The sequence below is a fragment of the Protobothrops mucrosquamatus genome, unplaced genomic scaffold, assembly GCF_001527695.2.
Source record: "Protobothrops mucrosquamatus isolate PMUCROS unplaced genomic scaffold, P.Mucros_1.0 scaffold665, whole genome shotgun sequence".
In the NCBI taxonomy this organism is placed as follows: Eukaryota; Metazoa; Chordata; class Lepidosauria; order Squamata; family Viperidae; genus Protobothrops; species Protobothrops mucrosquamatus.
Genome location: NW_015386953.1, coordinates 463677 through 485872, shown reverse-complemented (window position 1 = coordinate 485872; position 22196 = coordinate 463677). Strand labels below are relative to the sequence as shown.

The following is a 22196-nucleotide window of genomic DNA, read 5'->3' as shown; positions in this document are numbered from 1 at the left end:
TGAAAGCCTTTGTGGCTCAAAGGGAATACTTTCTTCTAATTAATTAATTAAAACAAGGTTATGTGCAGCCTCCCAGAAAGTGGGTCCTTGGGGTCCCCTCCAAAGTTGCTACCATAAATTAGTGATGATTTCCATTTCCTGCTTTTGCACCACAGGATCACAGAGCAGGGAAGTGCCTGAGCAGATTGTCAACATCTTCTATAAAATATTTAGGAATTTCTTCTTTTAGTTTTGAGGAGATCCACATTTCTTCAGAAATAAATTGTGATCAGTGTATATACAATCTAAGCCAGTAATGTATAGAATCAGAGCCCAAATGGATTAAAAAATCCCCTCTTCTTTTTTTTATTAGACACGTCACCTATTCTTTCTTTTATACAGCCTAGAAGGTTCCCCGGGGAAGGGGGTGGAGAGCATTCTTTTCACAAGGGTGACCTGATTGTTTGCAAATGGTTTTCTTTTATTTGTAAGCTGCCAGGAGTTGTCAAGTTGTTGAAATGGCCTTGAACCTTGATTACATAAATAAATAAGAATCCGGATTCTCCTGCCAGGGCAAGGCTTTATTTTGATAGAAGAGGAAAAACAGAAGTAGTGTCAAATACAGGTCATAGGAGTCACACTCCCAGTTGCTGCTTAAGCCAACTTGGTTTCCCTCTTCCACCCATCTTCTATGGCTCTTTGCTTTAGAGAATCCTATATTGCAGGGTGTTCTCTTGTTTCTCTAGGAAACAAAGACTACTATCATTTCTTCCGTCTTATAATATAGGACAGTTCACACAGACCAACAGAAGAACATGTATAGTTTTGTAAAATCATGGTAAACCAACTAAGCCAGAAGAAAAAAATGTCTTCCTAATCCAAAGCATACCTATACATAAGCAAATATGTATTTTTCTGCATGATTGTAGTCCATGAAACAAACAGAACACCCACGGAGACAATGTATTATTAATATGCTGTTTTGTTCATACCCTTCAGAGATCTACATAGGATTATAAAAAAGAAATCATATTTCTGTATGCTACGTAAACTTTTTCTGGCAGAGATTTTGCTTAGTGACCCACCTCACATATTTGAATGCAATGTTAGTTTCTTCAGTATAACTCAGAACTGGATTACAAGGTTTGAAAAGTTGAAAGCAGTTTCATTAGGGGAGCAATGAAGAAATCAGCTTTGAAAACTCACTGTGTCAGGAAATAATCCCTAAACATTTTACCTCCTGGAATGTTTTATCAGAATGGGAAGTATGAGGACAGACACTGGGATCTTTGTCATCGCTGGATTAGGCTAGTGCAATAATGCAAGGACTTGGGACGGCCCTTAGAAACCACCGAAAAACTTTAGCTCGTCCAGAATGCAGCAGCCCATGTTCACCAGTCACAGGCCTGCCCTGTTATACTGCTTCTGCATAACCTATAATACAGTGGTTCTCAACCTTTTTAATGCCGCGACCCCAACCGGTCGTAAGTCGAGGACTAAACCGGTCGTAAGTCGAGGACTACCCAACCGGTCGTAAGTCGAGGACTTTCCCTGCCTGGGAGCGCCGCGCATGCGTGGTTCCGCCCCCTGCGCTGGCCGAGGCATAGCTGGCAAGCAGCAGAGTCGTAGCAGGCCAACCACCAGCTGGCCCAGCCCAAGGGAGGTAAGGCACCCGCCAGAAAAGGGGAAAAAAATGGCGGACAAAAAAAATGGCGGACAGCCTTGCTTGGCGACCCCCGTGAAATGGTCGATCGACCCCAAATAGGGTCCCGACCCACAGGTTGAGAACCACTGCTATAATAGATGTCATTGTGTTTCTGTTTCTGTTTGCTATCTTTTTAAAGCCCTATATCAGTGATGGTGAACCTTTTTGAGACCGAGTGCCCAAATTGCAACCTAAAACCCACTTATGTATCATCGGGTGCCGGGTGGGCGTGGCCCATTGGGTGGGCGTGGCCCATTGGGTGGGCATGGCTTCAGTAGTAATGGCAGACTGGGTGGGACTAAAAAGTTCAATCAATGAATTCCAACTTTGCGAGATCTTTTTTTTTCCCGCGAGAAGTTGAAATTGATTGATTGATTGAACCTTTTTTTTTGCACATGGCGGCAGAGGCCTAAAGCAAAAAGGTTTTATAAAACCCAGCTGAAGGCCTAGGACTGGGGCGACGGTACCCGTGCCCACAGAGAGGGCTCTGCGTGCCACTTGTGGCACACGTGCCATAGGTTCACCACCACGGCCCTATATGGTTTGGTGTCTAGCTAAGAGACTACCTTTTCCAGCAAGATTATGTCTAACTGAGCCAGACTGCCAGGGAATATCTACTAGAAGTCCCTATAGGTGCAATGGTACCACAGGCATTGTCTGGGGCAACTCCTCTCCCATAGAACAGCCGGCCCCCACCCATAAACAAAGGAAGAATCCATTCTTATGGTCTCTAGAGGGAAAAAACGGTTTTTGCAGAACGCCTTGAGAATGACTACAGGGGCGTATAGAACTAGACTAATAGACTAATAAAATCATGTATACATGTATACATATGCATGTGTGTAAGTTTATTTATATCCTGCCTTTATTATTTTCACAAATAATTCAAGGCAGAGAACATATCCAACACACCTTCCTCCTATTTTTCCCACAACAACAACCCTGTGTGGTGGGCTGGGCTTAGGAGAGTGACTGGCCCAAAGTCATCCAGCTGGCTTCCATAGCTAAGGAGGGAATTGAACTCACCGCCTGTTACTTTCTAGTTTGGTGCTTTAACCACTAGACCAAACTGGCTCTCTGCACCAGTTGTACCATTAATTAGAATTTATTTTATATGTTATTAATATCTACCTTTTAGAGAAAACTACAACTGAGGCAGTAGATAAACTGCTTAAATAAATATAATAATGCTGGAATGCTGAAGGTTATAAAGTACTCTTGAATTAATTTTCCCATTTTTTTGTTGTCTTTTATTCTACTTCATGCAGGTATACTGAGAGCAAGCCACTCGACGTAGCAGAGAATCTAACTTTAAAATAGCAGAGAACTCAACTTTAAAATGGTTTCTGGTAGTTCAGATCTGTTTATACACTGATGAATCCACCGGGGTTGAGCGGGGGGAGCTTGGCTCTTTTGCTTTCAGTCAACAGAGTTTCTTTGCTATGAATTTTAAAGGTTACTTCAAACAGAAAGCAAAAACAGGGAACTCGTTGGCTTGACAGCATTTTTTAAAAAATAATGGTCCAAAGTATAAAAAATGCACTTCAGCTTTCTGTATGGTTCTTCTTTAAGGGGAATTGTTTGATGCTATTACCAAGCTGAATCAGCGGACAAGCTCCATATCCCTTCTGGTGCTTTTATGACATTCAAGACCATATAAAATCTGAGACTTATAAAAAAAATAATAAAAGCAACACTACAGAATACCACAAGTCCAAGATCTCAGACTACCATAGAATTGGGACTCTTTATCTGGTAACTTGAAGAACAAAAATGTCACAAGAATAATGGTAAAATATAAGGCTATCGTGCTCCTTTTATTAACTGACTGTAACAATTACAGGCAATCCTGGACTTAAAAGAGTTCGTTTAGTGAATGTTCTAAGTTATAACGGCACTGAAAAAAAAGTGATTTATGACCGTGCAGTGATTTACTTAACTGTGGCAAGAAACGTCATAAAATGAGACAAAATTCACTTAACAAATGTCTCATTTAACACAGAAATCTTATGCTCATTTGTGGTCATAAATTGAAGACTACTTAAATCTTAAAAGACAAAAACAGAAAGCTTAGGTTAGCTTAGGCTAAACGTTTCACAAACTCCCTAAGAAGTGGGCATTGAACAGACTACAGATTTTGCTCAAGATAACACAGAACTCATTTTACAACTTTCTAGACAAAACCAATAATTATACAATATTTGGAAGTGATCTTTTAAAAAACAATATTAAGATATTTGGGTTTGAGAAAGATCAATGATGCACACGTTTTGTTAAACTGAATCCACACTAAACTACAATTGTCAGATGCCTTAGAAGAAAAAATATTTTATGTAGCAAATACCTTTGGCAGCAAGCAGTTTTCTGTAGTGCACAGCCATATGATCTTGAACAATGTACTGACTTGAGAGTTTGCAGGAAGAACTTGGAGAAAAGGCTGAGGAAATTTTTAAAAAAATGATTCTCGTTATTAGATTTAAATATCTGGCAAATTGAGACAAAGGAAATTTGGGTCATCCGAAACTCAAATACTATGGATATTAAATGTTAAATTAGAGTATGGTAATTAAAAACCAAAAATTAGGTAAAACTTAATAACAGGATATGGATTGTTCACAAAGATTTATTAAGATATGTATAAGCAAAAATGTATTGATAAATGTGATAATGAAGTTGTCACTGAATTTGATATAATTAGAAATTTACTAAGTTAAATATGATATAGCAAATGTTAAGGGAAACAGAGAAGAAATATTTGATGATGTAACCTGAGATATTTACTAAAGATTTTGTTATTGAACTATTGATTAACCCAATCACCATGTTGCCTTCCAAATACTCAAATGTAAAATTGGAAAACCAATAAAATATTATTTAAAAAAAATATCTGGCACATTGATTTCTGAGGAATTCTTACACTTATAGAGAAATGCATTTTCTGATTGTGATATCTGAAGCAAAGGAAGTGGTATTTCAATGTGGTTTCGTCTTCTTTTTGTATTACTTTATCATAATGTAACAAATAAATGAATTGAAATAAATAATGAATGAGATCTTTGTATGTATTCTTATTAGATCTGCATTTCTTCATATGCTACCTCTTATACATAGCTCTTAAAGAATATTATGTTCAAGGTTTAATCTTCCAATACAATCTCCATTTGAAAAGATTTAAAAGCTGATGATTTTTTACCTCAGGAGCTAAGAAATAGAAAAAAAATATGGATGTCTATTTTTCCAGGAATACAAACTCCAGACTTAATTTTTTTTATTAGTCTCTCCCCTCTCTCCCCCAAACTGTTACTTTAGTCAGTATAAAGGAGAGTACATGAATGCAAAACATTCAGGAATTTGGAATGACTGTTTATATTTCTGTTCTTGCTTTCCAAACTTAACACTTGGTTAAATATTCATCTTATGCACTATCATCATTTGATAAAAAATTATTCTGGTAGAAACAAAGTTGCAAAATGACTGAAAACAAGTTAAAAGAAAGCTGCAAAACTTATTAAAAAATTTAAGTCCAGTTGCTGAAAAGGGAAAAAGTGAAACGTGTCATTTTCTTCCACTTTACATACACGAACAAGTTTGATTTTCAAATCTGTTCAAGCTGAGTTCCAAGATCAAAGTACAACAATATCAAGTCTCACACTCCAGTGCTGACCCTCTGAAAGTGGCCTCCATAGGAGCATGGAAGACCTCACTTCTGAAAGACAGTCACAAAAAAACCTAGATGGAGTTTGCTAAACTGCATGTTGACAAGTACTTCTGGGAAAATGTCCTTGGAACAGATGAAACAAAATTACAGTACAGATTTTTAGTAAGTCACAGCAACTCAATGTTCACAGAAGAAAAAAAAACCACGATCCTTTTAAAGAAAAGAGCACTAGTCCTACTGTGAAAAATTGAGAAGGTTCCATAATGTTATGGTGCTGTTTTATTGTCTCCAATACTAGATGCATTGAATCTAGGCAGGACACAATAAAATCCGAACATATCAAGGCATTCTGGAACTAAACATAATCCTTAATGTTAGAATGCTCTGTCTCAGTCACAGGTCATAGGTCCTCCACAGAATGACCCAAAGATACATCTAAAAGAGCACAAGAATGGTCTTAAATCAAACTCTGGACTTTTCTGAAGTGCCCTGCCAAACATCCTGATCTGAAGCCAATAGAACATCTAAACTGGGAGATGTCAAGTCAACTGCTACAGAGTGGGACACAGAGTGGGACAAATTGCTGTTGAGAAGTATAAAAGGCATATTCAGAGCTACGGAAAGTTTTTGACTGCTGTTATTGCCTCAAAAGAGACTGCTGTTATTGCCTCAAAAGTTGGGGTACAATAGTTATGTCCATGCCATTTTTATTTCTTTAATTATTTGCAAGACTAAGCTTTCCAATAGCTAGACCTAAACTATTGAACATGTGCTTAGGAAACTAAGTTTGTACATTTTATTTTGGGCTTTTCCAGTGATGAAATCAACCATATTTAGGAAGGCATTTTTCCCAGATAAAATGTAAATTGTACTGGATTTTTTTTTAACAACTGCAGCAATCTTTTTAGGTTAGAAGCACACTTGGAATGTATAGGTATATTCAGAAAATAACTCCTATGTGGGAAATTGAACATAAGAGGCATTTTCAATATTAATAATAGATTTATTTTGAATAAAATATACGGTATATTGAAAATTTTATTTGTAACCTTCCCTAGAAAGCTCTGAAGCAAGTAAGATTTTGCTCTCCCAAATCTACCCAATGCTTATACAGTATGCTAAGAATCTAGATAAGTGATTCTAACTGTTTTAAATGGGGAGAGCCTAAATGTTATCAAGAATAACAATGAAATTGGTTCTCCCCCCCCCCTTTTATGGTCTCTAAAATACATCTGGCAAAATATCTCTCTGTTTACTTCTCAGCTTTTCTAAGAACAGAGCAATTTTCCACTGAGGTTTCTTTTCCAACTGTGACACAGAAGTTTTGTGGCTGGTTTTCTGCAGGTAGATAACACTGATTTCAAACAAAAATTAGGTTAGAAATCTGAAGTTGCTCTTCCCCTTCCCTGATTTACATTGTTTATATCAGCTGAAGCCTGAATTTGCAGTTGAAAGCTAGAGAAGTGATTGATTGGTAAATCCATTGTATCCTATGAGAGGCAATTTTAATTATCATGTTAATCTCTAGTATTTTATTAACAGCAATAGAGAAGGATAAAGCAATCTTAATAAAGTTTAATAAATGGTAGGCAATCAGGGTCAAGCTGGCCTGTTTTGCAACTTAAAGGCAAAATATTAATCATATTATGAAGGCAGTTTCTGAGCATGTATTCATTCACCCAGTGATAACAGGATTTTAGGTGTGCAAACGTTCTTGCTAGGTAAAATGTACAATTAGTCAATGCAGGACACCAGAAATAGATGTCATATCTGGAATCTTGGAACTCTTTGATCCTCATGAAATCAATTATTAGAATAATAGTTTTATAAGCTGTAATTAAATGCTTTACACAAGGGCAGAAATCCAAGGTTTATCCCTGACTCCAGACATGTATATAAGCTACCTAAGCAGCTTTGTCTAAATTATCCAAATGGATTTATTTTTAGATTTTGTTTCTCTTGATGCAGTCATTATTACATGGTAATGCTTGCATTTCTCCAATATGCAATATCCCCAACTCATAAATTTTCCACATTCCTATTACTGATTTTGATTAAGAACACAGCTGAGCACACAGCAGGTTTTTCCAGTGCTCAACTAATAAATAATGGGCAAAGGTCAAGAAGCTGAGATCTTTATCAGGCTACCCAAAGAGAGCCTGAGAGCCGTATGTAGTCATGAATTTCCTATTGCTGACTCACGTTTTCCAGAGAGTTCTATTGTCTTTAATATATATTTGTTGAAAACTAGTTGTATATTTGGAGTATAGTGCCACCTCATACGTAATGATAACAAACTTTTACCCTTTTTCATTGCACACCAAGATTTTTGAAGAGCTGAATTGATGTCTTAGGACAATAATGAATTAGAAATGGTAGATAAATTTATCCTACCCCAAGCTCTCCAGGTACACTCATCAACATGTAAATGAGTTCAGTTTGCCTTGCATGAGATTACTACTCCAGTACATCATTTAGTAATGGATCTGACTTTGCTTCTAAATTTCAATGTATTGAAATTTACTTTTTTTTACCTGCTGTAAATTGGTACCAGATAAAAATGATTTCAAGTATACTATCTTTGGAGAATATCCAGAAATTGCAGTTGGCACAAAATACATCTGTCAAAATTCTAACTGAGACCACCCATTCAGAATATATATTGCATCAGTTTTGATTAGTGCTCTATTTTAAATCAACTCTGCCAAAGATGGCAACTTATTTATTTTGGCCATACATCTCCACCATGAGCTTCAGTCAGTCTCTAGCTACTTGAAATGCCAATCAAAATGTGTTCTTGGGAGGTGGTTTATATACTGATTTTATGTTAATCAGCAAAGTCATGTGACTGGGACAGTATAAAGTGTTCATGCATAAATAACAGCATGTTAGCAGCAGGCTTTTACATTTATAGATTGTTGTTCAAAGTTAGGATATCAATTACTCTGAAAACTATCAGAATATTAAAAGCAAAGAAAATAGATGATAATCTAATTCATGATTATCAGTCAATGTTCTCTATGCTGCACTAGTTTCCAGGTTTCCAGAAATAAGTCTGTCTATACTCATGCTCCTGAAAACCTTGAAACTGAGAATTACATTTGGTGATTTAGATGCATGTAATGCTCTATGTAGCCTTGAGATTCTTCTGTGCCTTATCTGTATTAAGAATTATTTATTACTGAAATGTGTTGGGTTTCTTTTTAAAATCAACCACATCTATAAAATCACCTTTAGGGAGAACAGACAATGATAAATTAGCAGGAAAAAAGTATCAATAGTTTTCTCAGCAAGAATATTTTCCTTATTCCAAACCCACTATGCCATTACAACTGCAGCTTTGTAATTACTAATTTACTCTGTATCTGCAGATTAAACTGAAATAGATTCCTTTGGCATATTACATTTTGAATAAATCATATCTGAAGTTATAAATTTCTTGTTGTAAATCTGAAAGCAGCAATAATCATGCTTGATTGATGCAACAGAAATGGCAATAAAACATGCCTCTACCATTTGGCTGATGAGCCAAAATGTATGAACTGAAATGTACTGGGTAAGCTATTTTGTTTGCTATCACACTTGGAACCACAATTAAACTGCTGTTCTGTCCAGGGCTCAGTTAAAGTTTGTGGATAAGGGGGTGTTATCCACACAAAGGTATCAGCCAGTTTAAGGTTGATCGTATGCCTTGGCCTAGATTTAATGGGGATTTCATAAAATAACCACCTGTGCAAAGCACCAGCAGTGGTATTAAAATTCATCTCTAAATGGGCATAAAAATGATGCTGTGGAATGCAAAATGAAGATCCTGGGTGAGATTATGTTTTTGATATCAAGATTACGACCTCTGCATTAAAAGTTGAACAGTGAAGAAGAAGGGAGTCAGAAACCCAGCAGTGGTTACCTCAGTTTACATCATATAGAATATAATATCTGAATCAGTTATCACCATAAAAATGAGGAAGACCGAGAATTCTGTGAGCTATAAACCCAATAATCTCCAGGATAGAGATGACTTAATTAAGTTAACTAATTTGAGTTATTGGCATCTTTTTGCAAGGACTTAGACTGAATGACAATGTACTTATCATTCACTCCCATCTTCCTGAACTACGGTAGTAGAAAACAAGCAGAAATAAAAGCATCAACATTTGGAGAAAGATTCAGACCTGGGCTTTCACAAGTTCTTAGAAAAAGAGAATCAATCATCCTGAATGTCATCCTCCGCAAGCAAAGTTACTATCACTCGTGAACTGCAGCTTTACATACCCATGCCCCTGGTAACTCTGAGACTTACATATTTCAACACATTGTATGTGGAACTGCTACTAAAGATAGGGTAGACATTTCAGCTAGTATACAATACAAATTCTAGATTGGTTCCCAACACTAAGGCTATGTAGACAAATCATACCACTTCATTTTGTTTCTGGATTTTTAATGTACAATAAACTCTAGCATCCAGGTGTTTGTTGGCCTGCCTTCAGCTCACATCAGTTTACTACCAGCTTCATCTGAGGTGTGGATAAGATCATTGTAGTGGTAGCATTCTGATTTTAAGATATTCTTCTTTTAGTGACGCAACTGTGATTTAGTTGACTGTTTTCATTATGGCTTTGATTTAATGATTATCTTACATTTTCTAATGAACTATCCTTGGAATATTTATCCCCTATACATGTGGGTCTGATAAAGGTTATTTGCTAAAAATGCCATGTCCTTGATGTAAGTTAAGGGGGGGGGGAAGGTAGAGTGGAAGTATTTCATCCCTTTAAAACTTTCTCCAGCTACATGTTCAGGAATATTTTGATTCTATAAACATTGAAATAATAATTACTTTGCCAAAAGCAAGATATCACTTCAAAGCTGTGAAACCAAATAAAAGCTGCAAAACCAAATACTTTCCATTATATTCATTATGCATTATTCTAAGAGATGACATCATTGATTATGCTTTTGTGCAATGAAGCAATTGGTCTACACTTGTTATTTCCAAGTGCCTTGCAGATATTTTAATCCAAACTTAGTTTTCAATCTTCCCCAAACTCTATTGCCTGCTTACTATAATTACTTACCTGGCTTACCTGGATGAAATAATGATCCTGAAAAACTAAACTAAAACTAAAATAGTTACAAACCATATCCTGCATTTCTAAAGAAATGATTTGAGATTGTATTCTGAATCACCTTAAGCACCCCAATATGTTAATCAAATGGTACCATATTTACATATTTGAATTTTTAGCTACTTTCATTTTGAAGGATACCTATATGAAGTAAACAATATTTTTGTCATTTCTGAAGACAGTTTACATTATTAAGACTATTAGACTGGAATATATAACTTTTCTCTTGCTGAAAATGTTAAATACTTACGACTGCTTTTAATACTCATATGTCCTCTGAAAGGGCCCATCAAGGAATAGTTGGGAATCCTCATAGCTAGTCAGGACACTTGTTGGGGGGGAAAAAAGCAAAGGAAATATTGAAATGCTAATTCTGGTTTTCTTTGATGTAAACTTTATAATAATAATAATAATAATAATTTAATTTGTACCCCGCCCTTCTCCTCACCGGACTCAGGGCGGCTCACAGCCTTATAAAACCACAATACAATAAATATCTACATTAAAACCAAATTAAAAGAAAATATTTGAAAAGGCCAATCATTTAAAATTACCCTTAAAATTACCCTTAAAAACCCCACTAAAATTCCCTANTGAAGCGCACCCGGAAGGCCACCGGCAACCAGTGCAGCTCGCGCAGCAGCGGTGTTACATGGGAGCGACGAGTCCCTCCCAACACCGCCCGCGCGGCCGCATTCTGGACCAGTTGGAGCCTCTGGGTGCTCCTCAAGGGGAGCCCCATGTAGAGAGCATTACAGTAGTCCAGGCGGGAGGTAACGAGGGCATGAGTGACCGTGCGCAATCAGAATCAACCAGCCAATATTACTAGCCAATAAAACATGTATTTACTGTAGATGACTGCAATAGTTTATGAGAATGATAGAAGACAGGGGGAAAAGTTTCAGCCTAGGTAACAGTCTGATAGACACAATCTGAGTCCGAAGGAGGAATGGGGGTGAAAAAAAAATGCTTCAGAAGGGACCCCTCCTAGTTTTCAGGAGAGTAAAGGGGTGTGTGTGTGTGGGGGGGGGGAAATAGGTACTTTCGACTTGAAAGATTATGTTACTGTAACCTTACAATACAGGTAGCATTAATAATGCTCATGATACTTCTTGTTTGGGCTACCTCAAAAGACTGATTTATTTATTAGATTTATATCCTGCCTTTTCTTTAGGAATAACTTCCCCGTCCCTTCTTTTCCCTTCACCCACATCCTATAAATTAGAATGAATTAAGAAAGAGTGACTGCTGTAAGTTACCCAGTATTTTTCATGACTGGAGACAAATTAGAAATCAGAGCTTCTTAGTCCTAGTCTCTTTTAGCCATTGCTCCAAATTAGGGACACGAGAACTGTTTCACTAGATTATTGATTTAATCTCATGAACACCTCTCTGCCACACCTCAATTAGATTCTTTGAACAAAAAAAACAAAAACAAAAACAGAACCTTGCATGCTGCAAACCATTATCCTATATTTATGTACAAGAATATTTCTACCCCTGACTTATCCTCCAGAGGCTTTCTTAGAAAACAAGCATTATTGGTGATTTATTCAGTGCTTTCTTTGGAAGTTCGTCTACCTGTTCAAAGAAAAAGTGATGGAGAGCAACCTGCCTACAGTACTTTGCTTCTTAGTATAAGTAGACTTGGTAAACAAACCGTCTTCCTTTTTTAGATTTGTTTAAATGAAGCAATTCAGTCTGGGACTGGGGATCCATCTTTCTTGCATTGAAATGGAAAAATGGTATCTTGGAATTGGAGCCTAATAGCCATAAATAATGCAACACTTCAAGTGAAAAAAGACAGCAGCACTAATAGAAAATGATAGAATACACAGTATATTTGGTGCTTAGATGTGAGAGCGATGATAAATAACTATGATACCAAATTAACATAAGCATCCATATAAAGTATTGCCTTGTTCTAAACCGGAGTATCCAACCTTGGCAACTTTAAGACTCGTGGACTTCAATTCCCGGAATTCCTCAGGCAAACACGCCGGCTTGGGAATTCTGAAATTGAAGTCCACAAGTCTTAAAGTTGCTAAGGTTGGATACCCCTGTTCTAAACATTAATACAAAGCAAATAATTAAAAAAATAAAATAAAAAGAACCATGAGACAGATCTTGGGCCGCAACTGTCAGATTTCTAACATTTCCACCATAAATAAAAATATTTTAGCCTCTCTGATTTCAATTTAAGTAAATGTGCAATTTCACATGGGATATGGATAGCTGACCTCTGACCAAAACAAATATTATAGTTAAGAAGTCATTAGTAAGGGAGAAAGGTCTTTTTGATCAGCATTGGGCTCTCCTTAAACACAAATTATGATAATTGATATGACTAGATATGCCATTGTGGCTTGTGTCATGCTCTGTTTTTCTTTAGTTTTTGAAAAAATGTAGAACTCATTAGAAAGTATATTGCTCCCTTTATAGGGCAATATGAATTAATTATAGAGAGACAGTTTGGTGCAATAATTAAGGCATCAGACTAAAAACCTAGTGATTGTGAGTTCCAGTACTGTATTAGGCACAAAACCAGCCAGGTTATCTTTAGCCAGTCACTCTCTCTCAACTCTAGGAAAGAGGCAATAGCAAATCATTTCTGAAATCTTCCCAAAAAACCTGCAGGCACTTGTCCAGTCAATCACCAACACTGAGAGGAAGTAAAAAAGTCAGAAGAAAGGAAGGAAGGAAGGAAGGAAGGAAGGAAGGAAGGAAGGGAGGGAGGGAGGGAGGGAGGGAAGGAAGGAAGGAAAATAAAGAGATAGACAGACAGAAGAAAAGGAACTGTTTGTAACTATTCTTGGGAATAAGTTAAATTGTTATGTACTTTCTGAATGACTGGCAGAGTACCTTATGCAATGTCTAAATTTTGCCTGGTAGCCAATTGTGTAAGACAACATTTAGCCAATTCCTTGGAAATACATTTGTCTATTATATAAATTGTTTAATTTCAACGGAAGATTGCTACAGTAGTTGGCAAAGATTAATTTAGAAGGACAGAAAGAATTTAGGTTTTAAGGGTTTTTTTTATATTTCTCGCTGACAACCGACAACTGGATAGTGGACTCATATGTTACATGTGTTACATATGGACATATAACACATTACAGGCATACAAACACACGAACCCAACAGCTTGTAATTTCTATGCTTTGGTTGAATGACTATATTAAAAGTGATGCTGCTGCTAACTGTCTACCCAATCCGGTTTTGTTTCACTTAAAGTAAGCAATCTAAGGTTTAATTATTTTGAACTTCAATTGCTACAATCCCTAGCCAGGACTGTCAATGCCAAGAAGTCATAGGATCTACAGCCCAAAACATGTAGAAGGCACAATTTGCTTGTCCTCCTGATCTGTTTTGTCTTTCCCATATCTGTTTCCCATAAATCCTTTATGTAAATAAGTCAAGAAACAGAACCTTGATGTTCTGAATAAAAGTAAATGTTTTAGTCATTATCCTGTGTTTCTTTGTCCCTGCAATAAAATGGGGTTGGGCATGTCACTTCTAACGGTATTTTGGGTCTCAATTTCTTTCCCTTGTCTCTAAATAGTGAACTACATTTTATAACTTTTTTATACAGTAGTAAAATATAGACACTTGTCATTCCCTCCTGTAACATCCAAGCATAAGTAGGCTGATAGACAGCAGGTAGTCTATTCATCATTGGTTAGCTTCCCCATTGAGACAGAACCAGGTGAAATTATTGCTTCTCTCATAGCCAAGGCACCTCTCAAGTACTTTGCTGTGCTGTGGGTCTCACTGAAGACAATGCAGACAATCAGATTTCAGGATTATATTTTCATGATCACAAAAGCCTCTCCTATGAAGCCTATGAAGATAGATTATGATGGGGACATAATCTTTCAGGCAATATTCATTAAAAAAAGAAAATCTCTGAAGTAAATATGGTCAGGGAAAAAAGTAGGGTAACATTTACCCTAACCCAGTGTTTCTCAACCTTGACAATTTTAAGGCATGTGGACTTCAACTCCCAGAATTCCACAGCCAGCATTGCTGGCTGTGGAATTCTGGGAGTTGAAGTCCACATGCCTTAAAATTGTCAAGGTTGAGAAACACTGCGGCCTAACCCAAGTGGTTTTCATGTTACTCTCACTTAAAGTTGCTCTTCTGAAGTACGATCTCCCACCAGAATGTTGCTACTTATCTTCCGTACTAGTGAAGGATTACCGGTCAGTGTTTCAACTAGCCACTCCTCCCAAGCTGAATATTCTTACTCTACAGCCTGAATGTTGATTTCTGTTTCTGCATTACATTTTCAAATTTTCAACACTGAAAACAAGAGTTATTATTGGACTATTTTTAAATTAAAAAAGAATGCAAGAACAGATAACCTAAGCACACAGCAAACAGCATGTTTAAAAACTTAAAAATAAAAGTTCAAGGCAATACATTTTTAGAGTGGATGCTCGTCTTAATGTTGTGCTTGCTTCATTCTTTAAGATTCTGGTTGTCCTGAAGTATCTAGGTGCCAAGCCAGAAAGGGCCTTATAGGCTAAAAACAGCACTCTGAATTGTACTAGGAAGCTTACTAATAAGCAATGCAAGGAAGACAATACAGATGTAATACGGCCAGGACATTGAGCACTAAAAGAGAAGTCACTGGAGAGGTAGGTCACTGGATTTTGAACTTATTGCACTTTCTCAGTAAATTTCAAGGGCAGCACTATGTAACACAGTATTATACCCAGCAGTGATAATGGTGTGAGTCATTGGAGCAAGATCCTTCCCCAAAGAGGGGCCTCTTGGCTATGACTTTCACCCATAAGGACAAGACTTTGGCAGGCTTAATTTAGCAATATACACTGAAATATCATCAACATGTTGGAGATGCCACACTCTTAACTGATAAATGATCTTTCTGTGCATTTTCATGTAAAAGTTTAAAAGAAAAAAATGAGCCCCCGACATCTTAAAACATAGTACCGGTAGCTTAACCACTGCAAATCAGTGCCTCCAGTCTCAACCTATGCAGATAGTCCAGAAGGATACCGTAGTTGAACGTATCACAAAAAGAACCACTAGAGCAGTGGTTCTCAACCTGTGGGTCGGGACCCCATTTGGGGTCGATCGACCATTTCACGGGGGTCACCAAGCAAGGCTGTCCACCATTTTTTTTGTCCGCCATTTTTTTCCCCTTTTCCGGCGGGTGCCTTACCTCCCTTGGGCTGGGCCAGCTGGTGGTCTCTGCCGCTTGCCAGCTACGCCTCAGCCAGCGCAGGGGGCGGAACCACGCATGCGCGGCGCTCCCGGGCAGGGAAAGTCCTCGACTTACGACCGGTTTAGTCCTCGACTTACGACCAGTTTAGTCCTCAACTTACGACCGGTTGGGGTCGCGGCATTAAAAAGGTTGAGAACCACTGCACTAGAGGCTTCCTCAGGCAGAACTCAGCAAAATATAAGACAGCAAAATAATGGGAAAGATAGATGAGTTTTGTCCTTCATCCTCAAATTTGATCACCAGTTCCTTGAAATTTAAGTTAAAGGGAATACACTTCAACTCTGCATTGTTTATGAATCTCTCCAAAAGAACCTTATTCCAGCTCTAATTAAAACAAACTCTTCTTTGCTTTTCAGATATTGCTTAGCCTTAAGGCATTAATCTGGCAGCAGAATTAGTTTTATGAAAGCATCTAGTACATCTAGATTTCACATGCTGAGATTATTCCTGTTTCTTGACCTTTCCGGAAACTAACAATGAAAGTACTGCTGCTGCAAACAACAGCTTCCCTTCAATTATCTGTTCCATTTCTGAAAAGATCTCCATTTATTCTAAATCAAACCTCATTTGTGACTCAAGCATGACTGCTTCTTGAATGTATTGCTTTTTAAAAAGTTCTAAACATTTATTGGTCAACTGAGTTGAATTGATTAAACCAAATGCAATTAATGGATTTATTGTAGCTTAAAAATAGAACAGGAGTTAATCACAGCCAGGTAGCTATTGTGCTACCACTATAGCATAGAAAATCAATAGCAACTGCCGTGGTTTCACTCCCCCTCGATTAAATTGTACAGTTAAACAAATGGATAAGATGATTTAGATCTTAAAAAATGTTTATTCTGATTGCAGTTCCATGTCCTGAGAAAGTCTATATTGCTGTGATAGGGAAAGAAAAAGAATCTGAACTCTGCTCTTTGCTATCTATACATTCTATCTATCCCATCATTTTTTTAAAAAAAAATCATGTTTATTAAAAGCTATCTGGGAATACTGAATAAATTTATCACATGATAACTACATAGAACAAAGTGGCATCTTTTGTTTTCTGTAAATGAGAATTCAAGGAATTCAGATTACTTCAGTAAAGATTATTCTCCTAGATCAGACATGTCAAACTCATGACTTCATGTGACGTCGCACGACGTATCAGAGCTTTTTCCCCATTGCCGGCAATGGGGTGGGCACGGTTTCCTGGTGACGCGTCCGGCCCACGGGCCGGCAATTTAACATCCCTGTCCTATATAGTAATTGTGTGTTAGCATACCATAACTTCATAGTTATGTACCAGGTGTTAGAGCTGAAGAAACTGAAAATAGTTCAACATACCCTAAAAGAAGATATCCTTGCTTATATTCTAGCCCAGTGATGGCGAACCTACGGCACGCATGCCAGAGGTAGCACTCAGAGCCATCTCTGTGGGCACACCTGCCGCCAGCCTCTCGCGCAGGTCCATTAGGCCGCCGCTGGCACCTGGAGCAACAGCCCCATCCAGCACAAAGGAGGCGAAGCAGCTAACTAGCAAGCTTGAGTAGAGGTGGTAGAGCATGCCCCCATGCACTCGCTGGCCTCTGTGTGCGGGGGCCAATGGTGTCAGGCAGCAGCCACCCCTGCCTCGCCTTGCCTTGCCCGGCAGCAATGGCACCCCTGCCCTATCCCCTGCCTTACCCCACAGGACGAGCCTGCTACCCACCGCCCCACCCACCAGGGATCCCCTGGATCTCCCCCAATCTTGCCCAGCCCCACAGGTGTCCCCCCCACGAGCAACCTCGAGGTGGTCACGCCCATCCTGGCCGTGACCACCCAGTCTGCCATGACCACTGCAGCCATACCCACCAAGTGGCCCATGCCCCCCCGCTGCCCCCCTCCGAGTGCACCACAATGCTGATGCGGCCCTGGGTTACGGTTTGGGCACTCGATCTCTAAAAGGTTTGCCATCACTGTTCCAGCCACTAACCATCTATGAGGTTGTCATTTCTGGGACAACCTTCTCTCTCTGTGTGTGTGCAAGAATAAAAGCAAAGATGGTTCTGATCAAGGTCAAAGTCACCATGAACAGACTGGTTTAACTTCTCTGATTTTTATCTCTCCGCTTAGATACTAATACAACAGCAAGCAAGATAATGAAAAGAGGGGAAATGGTGCAGCTACAGCCGCTTAATTTTGTAGTTGTTTTAGCCTGGAGCCTCCTCTGTGCCTGGAGGCCAGAAATAATAGTCAGCATTTTTATGAGCAGCTTTGTGTATGTGTGTAATGGATACTATATTCATCTAAGTCAGGGTTTCCACACCACGTTTTGAGAAAACCTGAGGTCTTCAAATGTATGTATGCGTGTCCTTTTCATGTATGTGTACATACATGTGAATTTATTGTTATTAGAGTTTTGCCTCTAGATAAAGAATCCCAAGGTTTTGTTATTTTTAACTAAAAGGTTGTGTAGCCTGAAAAAAAATGAAAAAATTGTGATATAACCCCTCCTCATACTTTCTGGCTGGTAAGATGAGAACTGTGCAAAGCCCTGATCTGAAATAAAAGAAGTATTAAGCTTCTATTCCTTTATTGCCCACCACGAGTGATAAAGTCTCATATCCCAAAAGGCTTTTCTTGGAAGCAGATACATTTGCAGAAGCTGTGCAAAAAAGAAACAAGAGCTGAAGTATAAATTGTGATCTTCTGTTTCCTCCAGATTGCCCTGAGAAAGGTTCTTTAAAAAAAATAGATCAAAAATGGCCATGCGAGAAAGAGGTAGCTCAAGAAGATAGTTACTAAATGGGAAAGCTGGAAATGTTTCATGAAAAACACCATATTGCCCTTCTTAACAACGCCTTCAACTGGAAACACAAATTTCAAATACAAGTCATTATTTTACAGGTAGTCCTCGACTAATGACCACTACTGAGCCCAACATTTCTGTTGCTAAGTGAGACATTTGCTAAGTGAATTTTGCCTAGTTTTAGGACCTTTCTTGCCACAGTGGTTAAGTGAATCACTGCAGTTGTTAAGTTAGTAATGGGGTTGTTAAGTGAATCTGGCTTCCCCATTGACTTTGCTCGTCAGAAGATCACAAAAGGTGATCACATGACCCCCCCCCGGGGACACTGCAACCGCCATAAAGCATCTGAATTTTGAGCACATGACCACAGAGACGCTGCAACAGTTGTAAGTGTGAAAAACAGTCATAAGTCACTTTTTTCAGTGCCACTGTAACTTTGAATGGTCACTAAATGAACAGTTATAAGTAGAGGACTACCAATATTAATGCTTGATTTCCACTTCACACCAACCCTTCATGTGGTTTTTGTGGTGTTGCCTTAGCATATTTTATAGGACACACAAATAGAATACATTGTAGGAGCCCTGCTCATTTGGGGTTTTTTTCTTAGTAATGATTAGAAAAATCACAATTATTAATACCTGATAGGTAGCATTTTAATCATAATGTTGACACATTGTGCTAATAAATTCTGGGATTGAAAGTAAGCATAGATTATTGAAGTCACCTTGCTCCATAGTAATAGGCTGCTGAGTCAAATATCCCATAAAAGTAGCAAATGCACTTCAAGTACAGATGAAAGTGATAAAAGAAATAGTTACAGAAAATTTTCTTCTGATGCCAGTTCAGAGGAATTAGAAAGCCTTGTTTATTATGTTCTGTTGTAATGATACACTGCTAGGGATTCCATAAGTTGTTTTTCAGATTCAGATTGTGACTATCTGGTTTAGTTTAATTACTGTTTGTTGAACAAGCCATTACAACTAATTCACGTGTAATTCTAAGCCCTATGAAGCACAGTGTACAAGCCACAATGGCTGGCTTCACACTTACTACCATGTGTGACATTTCAAGCCATTCTCTCAGGAAAATGTTTCAGTTCAAAGGAATATTAATCAGTCAGACATTTCAACAGTAGTCAACTAATTAGACTGCTTCTTTAAAGCTTTTGCAGTGTCTGGTCTTCAGTCTGAAAGACTTCAAGACGAGATTGCAGAATAATAAAAGCAACACTGTCCCTGTCCTTAGATTTAGGTTTTAAGAAGACAATAAAAAATAAAAAAGCAGAAAGGAATGGGAAAGAGAAAATAATTCTGGGACCAGGTCTTAATGTTTTATGATTTAATGTGATGAAATGAGGTATAAAAGATGGCCCAGATAATGTCACTGCCTCCAAACAGATGGACATTTTGCTCTTCAACATGCCAATTAGCATTATGAGCTGGGACCAGTGATACAGTATAATAATTTCATAAGTATTATGCTATTCTGCCTGACAATCATTATCCTGTTAAGCACCAGCAATCATTGAGAAAGGTAAAACTGTTTTAGTGTAGCTGATTTGAGGGGAATCAAGGAAGAAATTGGATTGGAAACATACTGTTCTCTAATGTGCAAAAACAGCAAAATAACACATTCCACTAACATTGATTATGTATGAACTCTAAAATCTACAAATTGCTGAAAACACATAATTTAATTAAAAATAACCAATGGATATAGGTAAACAATCTCTCTGCATCATCATAAGAATATGACTGATTGGCTTGATCTGTTCTACATTAGCCACAGGTTAATATGCCATCTGCTAACAGCAGGTAAAATTTTTCATTTTACCTGTTAAATATTATATATGGTGCCTACAACCTAATTTTATACTCTCGGATACATGGGTATTTGGGCTATGTAAAGATTGTTGAATTAGTTATTAGGATTACACTTCAATAGTTTAAAATAAGACTGTGGTACCTGGAATCATTTCCCTACTATTAAAGAGCATCTGATAACAAAAACAGAAGACAACATATTTTATTCCAAAATTTATTGCAATAAAATATATTTCAACCTCTATGTTTTATGCGGAAAGTCCAGATGCAAGTGATACAGTCAACCAGCTATGTTAATAGAAAATCAGCCTTGAGAGTAAGAAAGTCTCTGCTCGAATGACAAATATATCCTTAAGATGTTTGTATAATCACACAGAAGCCCTTTGGGCATTTTTGTTACTTGGTTTTTCTTGGTATTTTTAAATGCACTATCAGGTCAGATGTTACAAGCTCCTTAGACTCAACATTTCATAGATGAAGATGTCTAAGGAGGTTTATGCAAAGCTTTCCAAGGAGGTACTGCACTTGGCAACTACTACAGGACAGTATAGGAACCCATGAAGCCGCCACAATGCTTTTGCAAGACTCATGCAGCTATTTGAGAGCTACTTCGGATTGTTTTTCCTATAAGAATATTGAACGATAATTCTGGGATTTACAGGGAAGCAAAGACCAGCACAGTTAGTTGGTGCAGACAAAATGCAAAGTTACTCTAGGACAGAGTTGAGTGGGGGGGTGGGTGGAGGGGGGCGCGCGTGTAAATGTCAGTATTATGAAGAAAGAAAAAAATTTCACGGTTCTTTCTCAACAATCCTGCCACCGCAATGACTACAACGGAGAGGAGAGGAAAAGGAGCGTTACTTTCACGAGTCGGATCTCTTTCTCCTTCCTCGACTTCCTTTGCTGAACGAACCGACCGCTTCCAACAAAAAGAGGAGGGGAGAAGAGACAGAGGACGCTTTTACCTTCGGCGGCTCCCGACGCGGGAAAAGTTCTTTCTCAGGCCGCGCCGGCGAAGGCGAGGGACGCTCGGTATTTTTTCTCAGGAAGTCTGCAAAGGCTATAGGAAGGCGTTAGTCCCCGCTGCGGTGCGATTATTCCCATAACAACAGGAACCACAAACCGGTCACCCGGGGAGGGCAAACAAATTGCTTGGAAACCGCCCCGCATGGGGTCAGCCGGGGACAGGCCGGCCTCGGTCGCAAGGCTATAGTCTCCCCATGAAAGAGAGGCGAGTTGTAGATGTTGTGGGTATCTCTCGAGAACGGGAGGGGGCATTTAAAAAAGAAAAGAAAATGAGAGTATTATAAAATAGCAGGAAGGTAAAAAGACCAGCTTGGGGGCAGATGCTCATATCAATCAGAGCAAGAGTCCTGGGCTACCGGCCTCTGAGCAGGGTTACAGCCCTACGCTTATTTTGGAAGGGGGCGCCTGAAGAAGGACTCCCTAGCAAAATGGTATTGGGGGGGGAATGAATGAGCCCTGAAGAAGGGAATATGGTTCTAGCCAGGGTTTACTTTGGAGAGATTGTGGGGATGGCTTTCAAATGCATCGTGTCCCCCCCACCCCCATTTTAAGTGAAAAGGATTGAGTAGATGGAAAATAGACAATGTCCTGTGGTTGGTGTATATGCTGTTGCCTTCTTAGGTAGAGAATATCTCAAGTTGGACTTTGCCCAACAGAAACATTACCTTTTGGTACTTGTGATAGTCTCTTTCCCGACCCTGGCTTTCAACACCTGCTCTCTATTTTCTTCTTCTTCTGCATTTCTGCTGGGAAACAATGCTGGCTGTAGCTATTTTGGAACCTGAAGCAAAATGTAAGATAACTCCCCCCCCCCTTAGTTTATGTGCTAATAGAAACACAGGTTGG

At 38.5% G+C, this 22196-nt stretch overlaps 1 protein-coding gene across 1 annotated transcript in view; it reads right to left on the bottom strand.

The window, feature by feature from the left end:
- Window positions 1–21385, bottom strand: part of LOC107289287 (spermatogenesis-associated protein 7) — a 46993-nt gene extending 25608 nt beyond the window's left edge. The window contains exons 1-3 of the mRNA XM_015818015.1: window positions 21290–21385; window positions 10722–10799; window positions 4029–4121 (exon numbers count right to left, since the gene is read on the bottom strand). Of these exons, the coding sequence (XP_015673501.1) occupies window positions 4029–4121; window positions 10722–10785 (157 nt within the window). The 5' untranslated portion in view covers window positions 10786–10799; window positions 21290–21385. The remainder of the gene's footprint in view (window positions 1–4028; window positions 4122–10721; window positions 10800–21289) is intronic.
- Window positions 21386–22196: the final 811 nt, after the last annotated feature.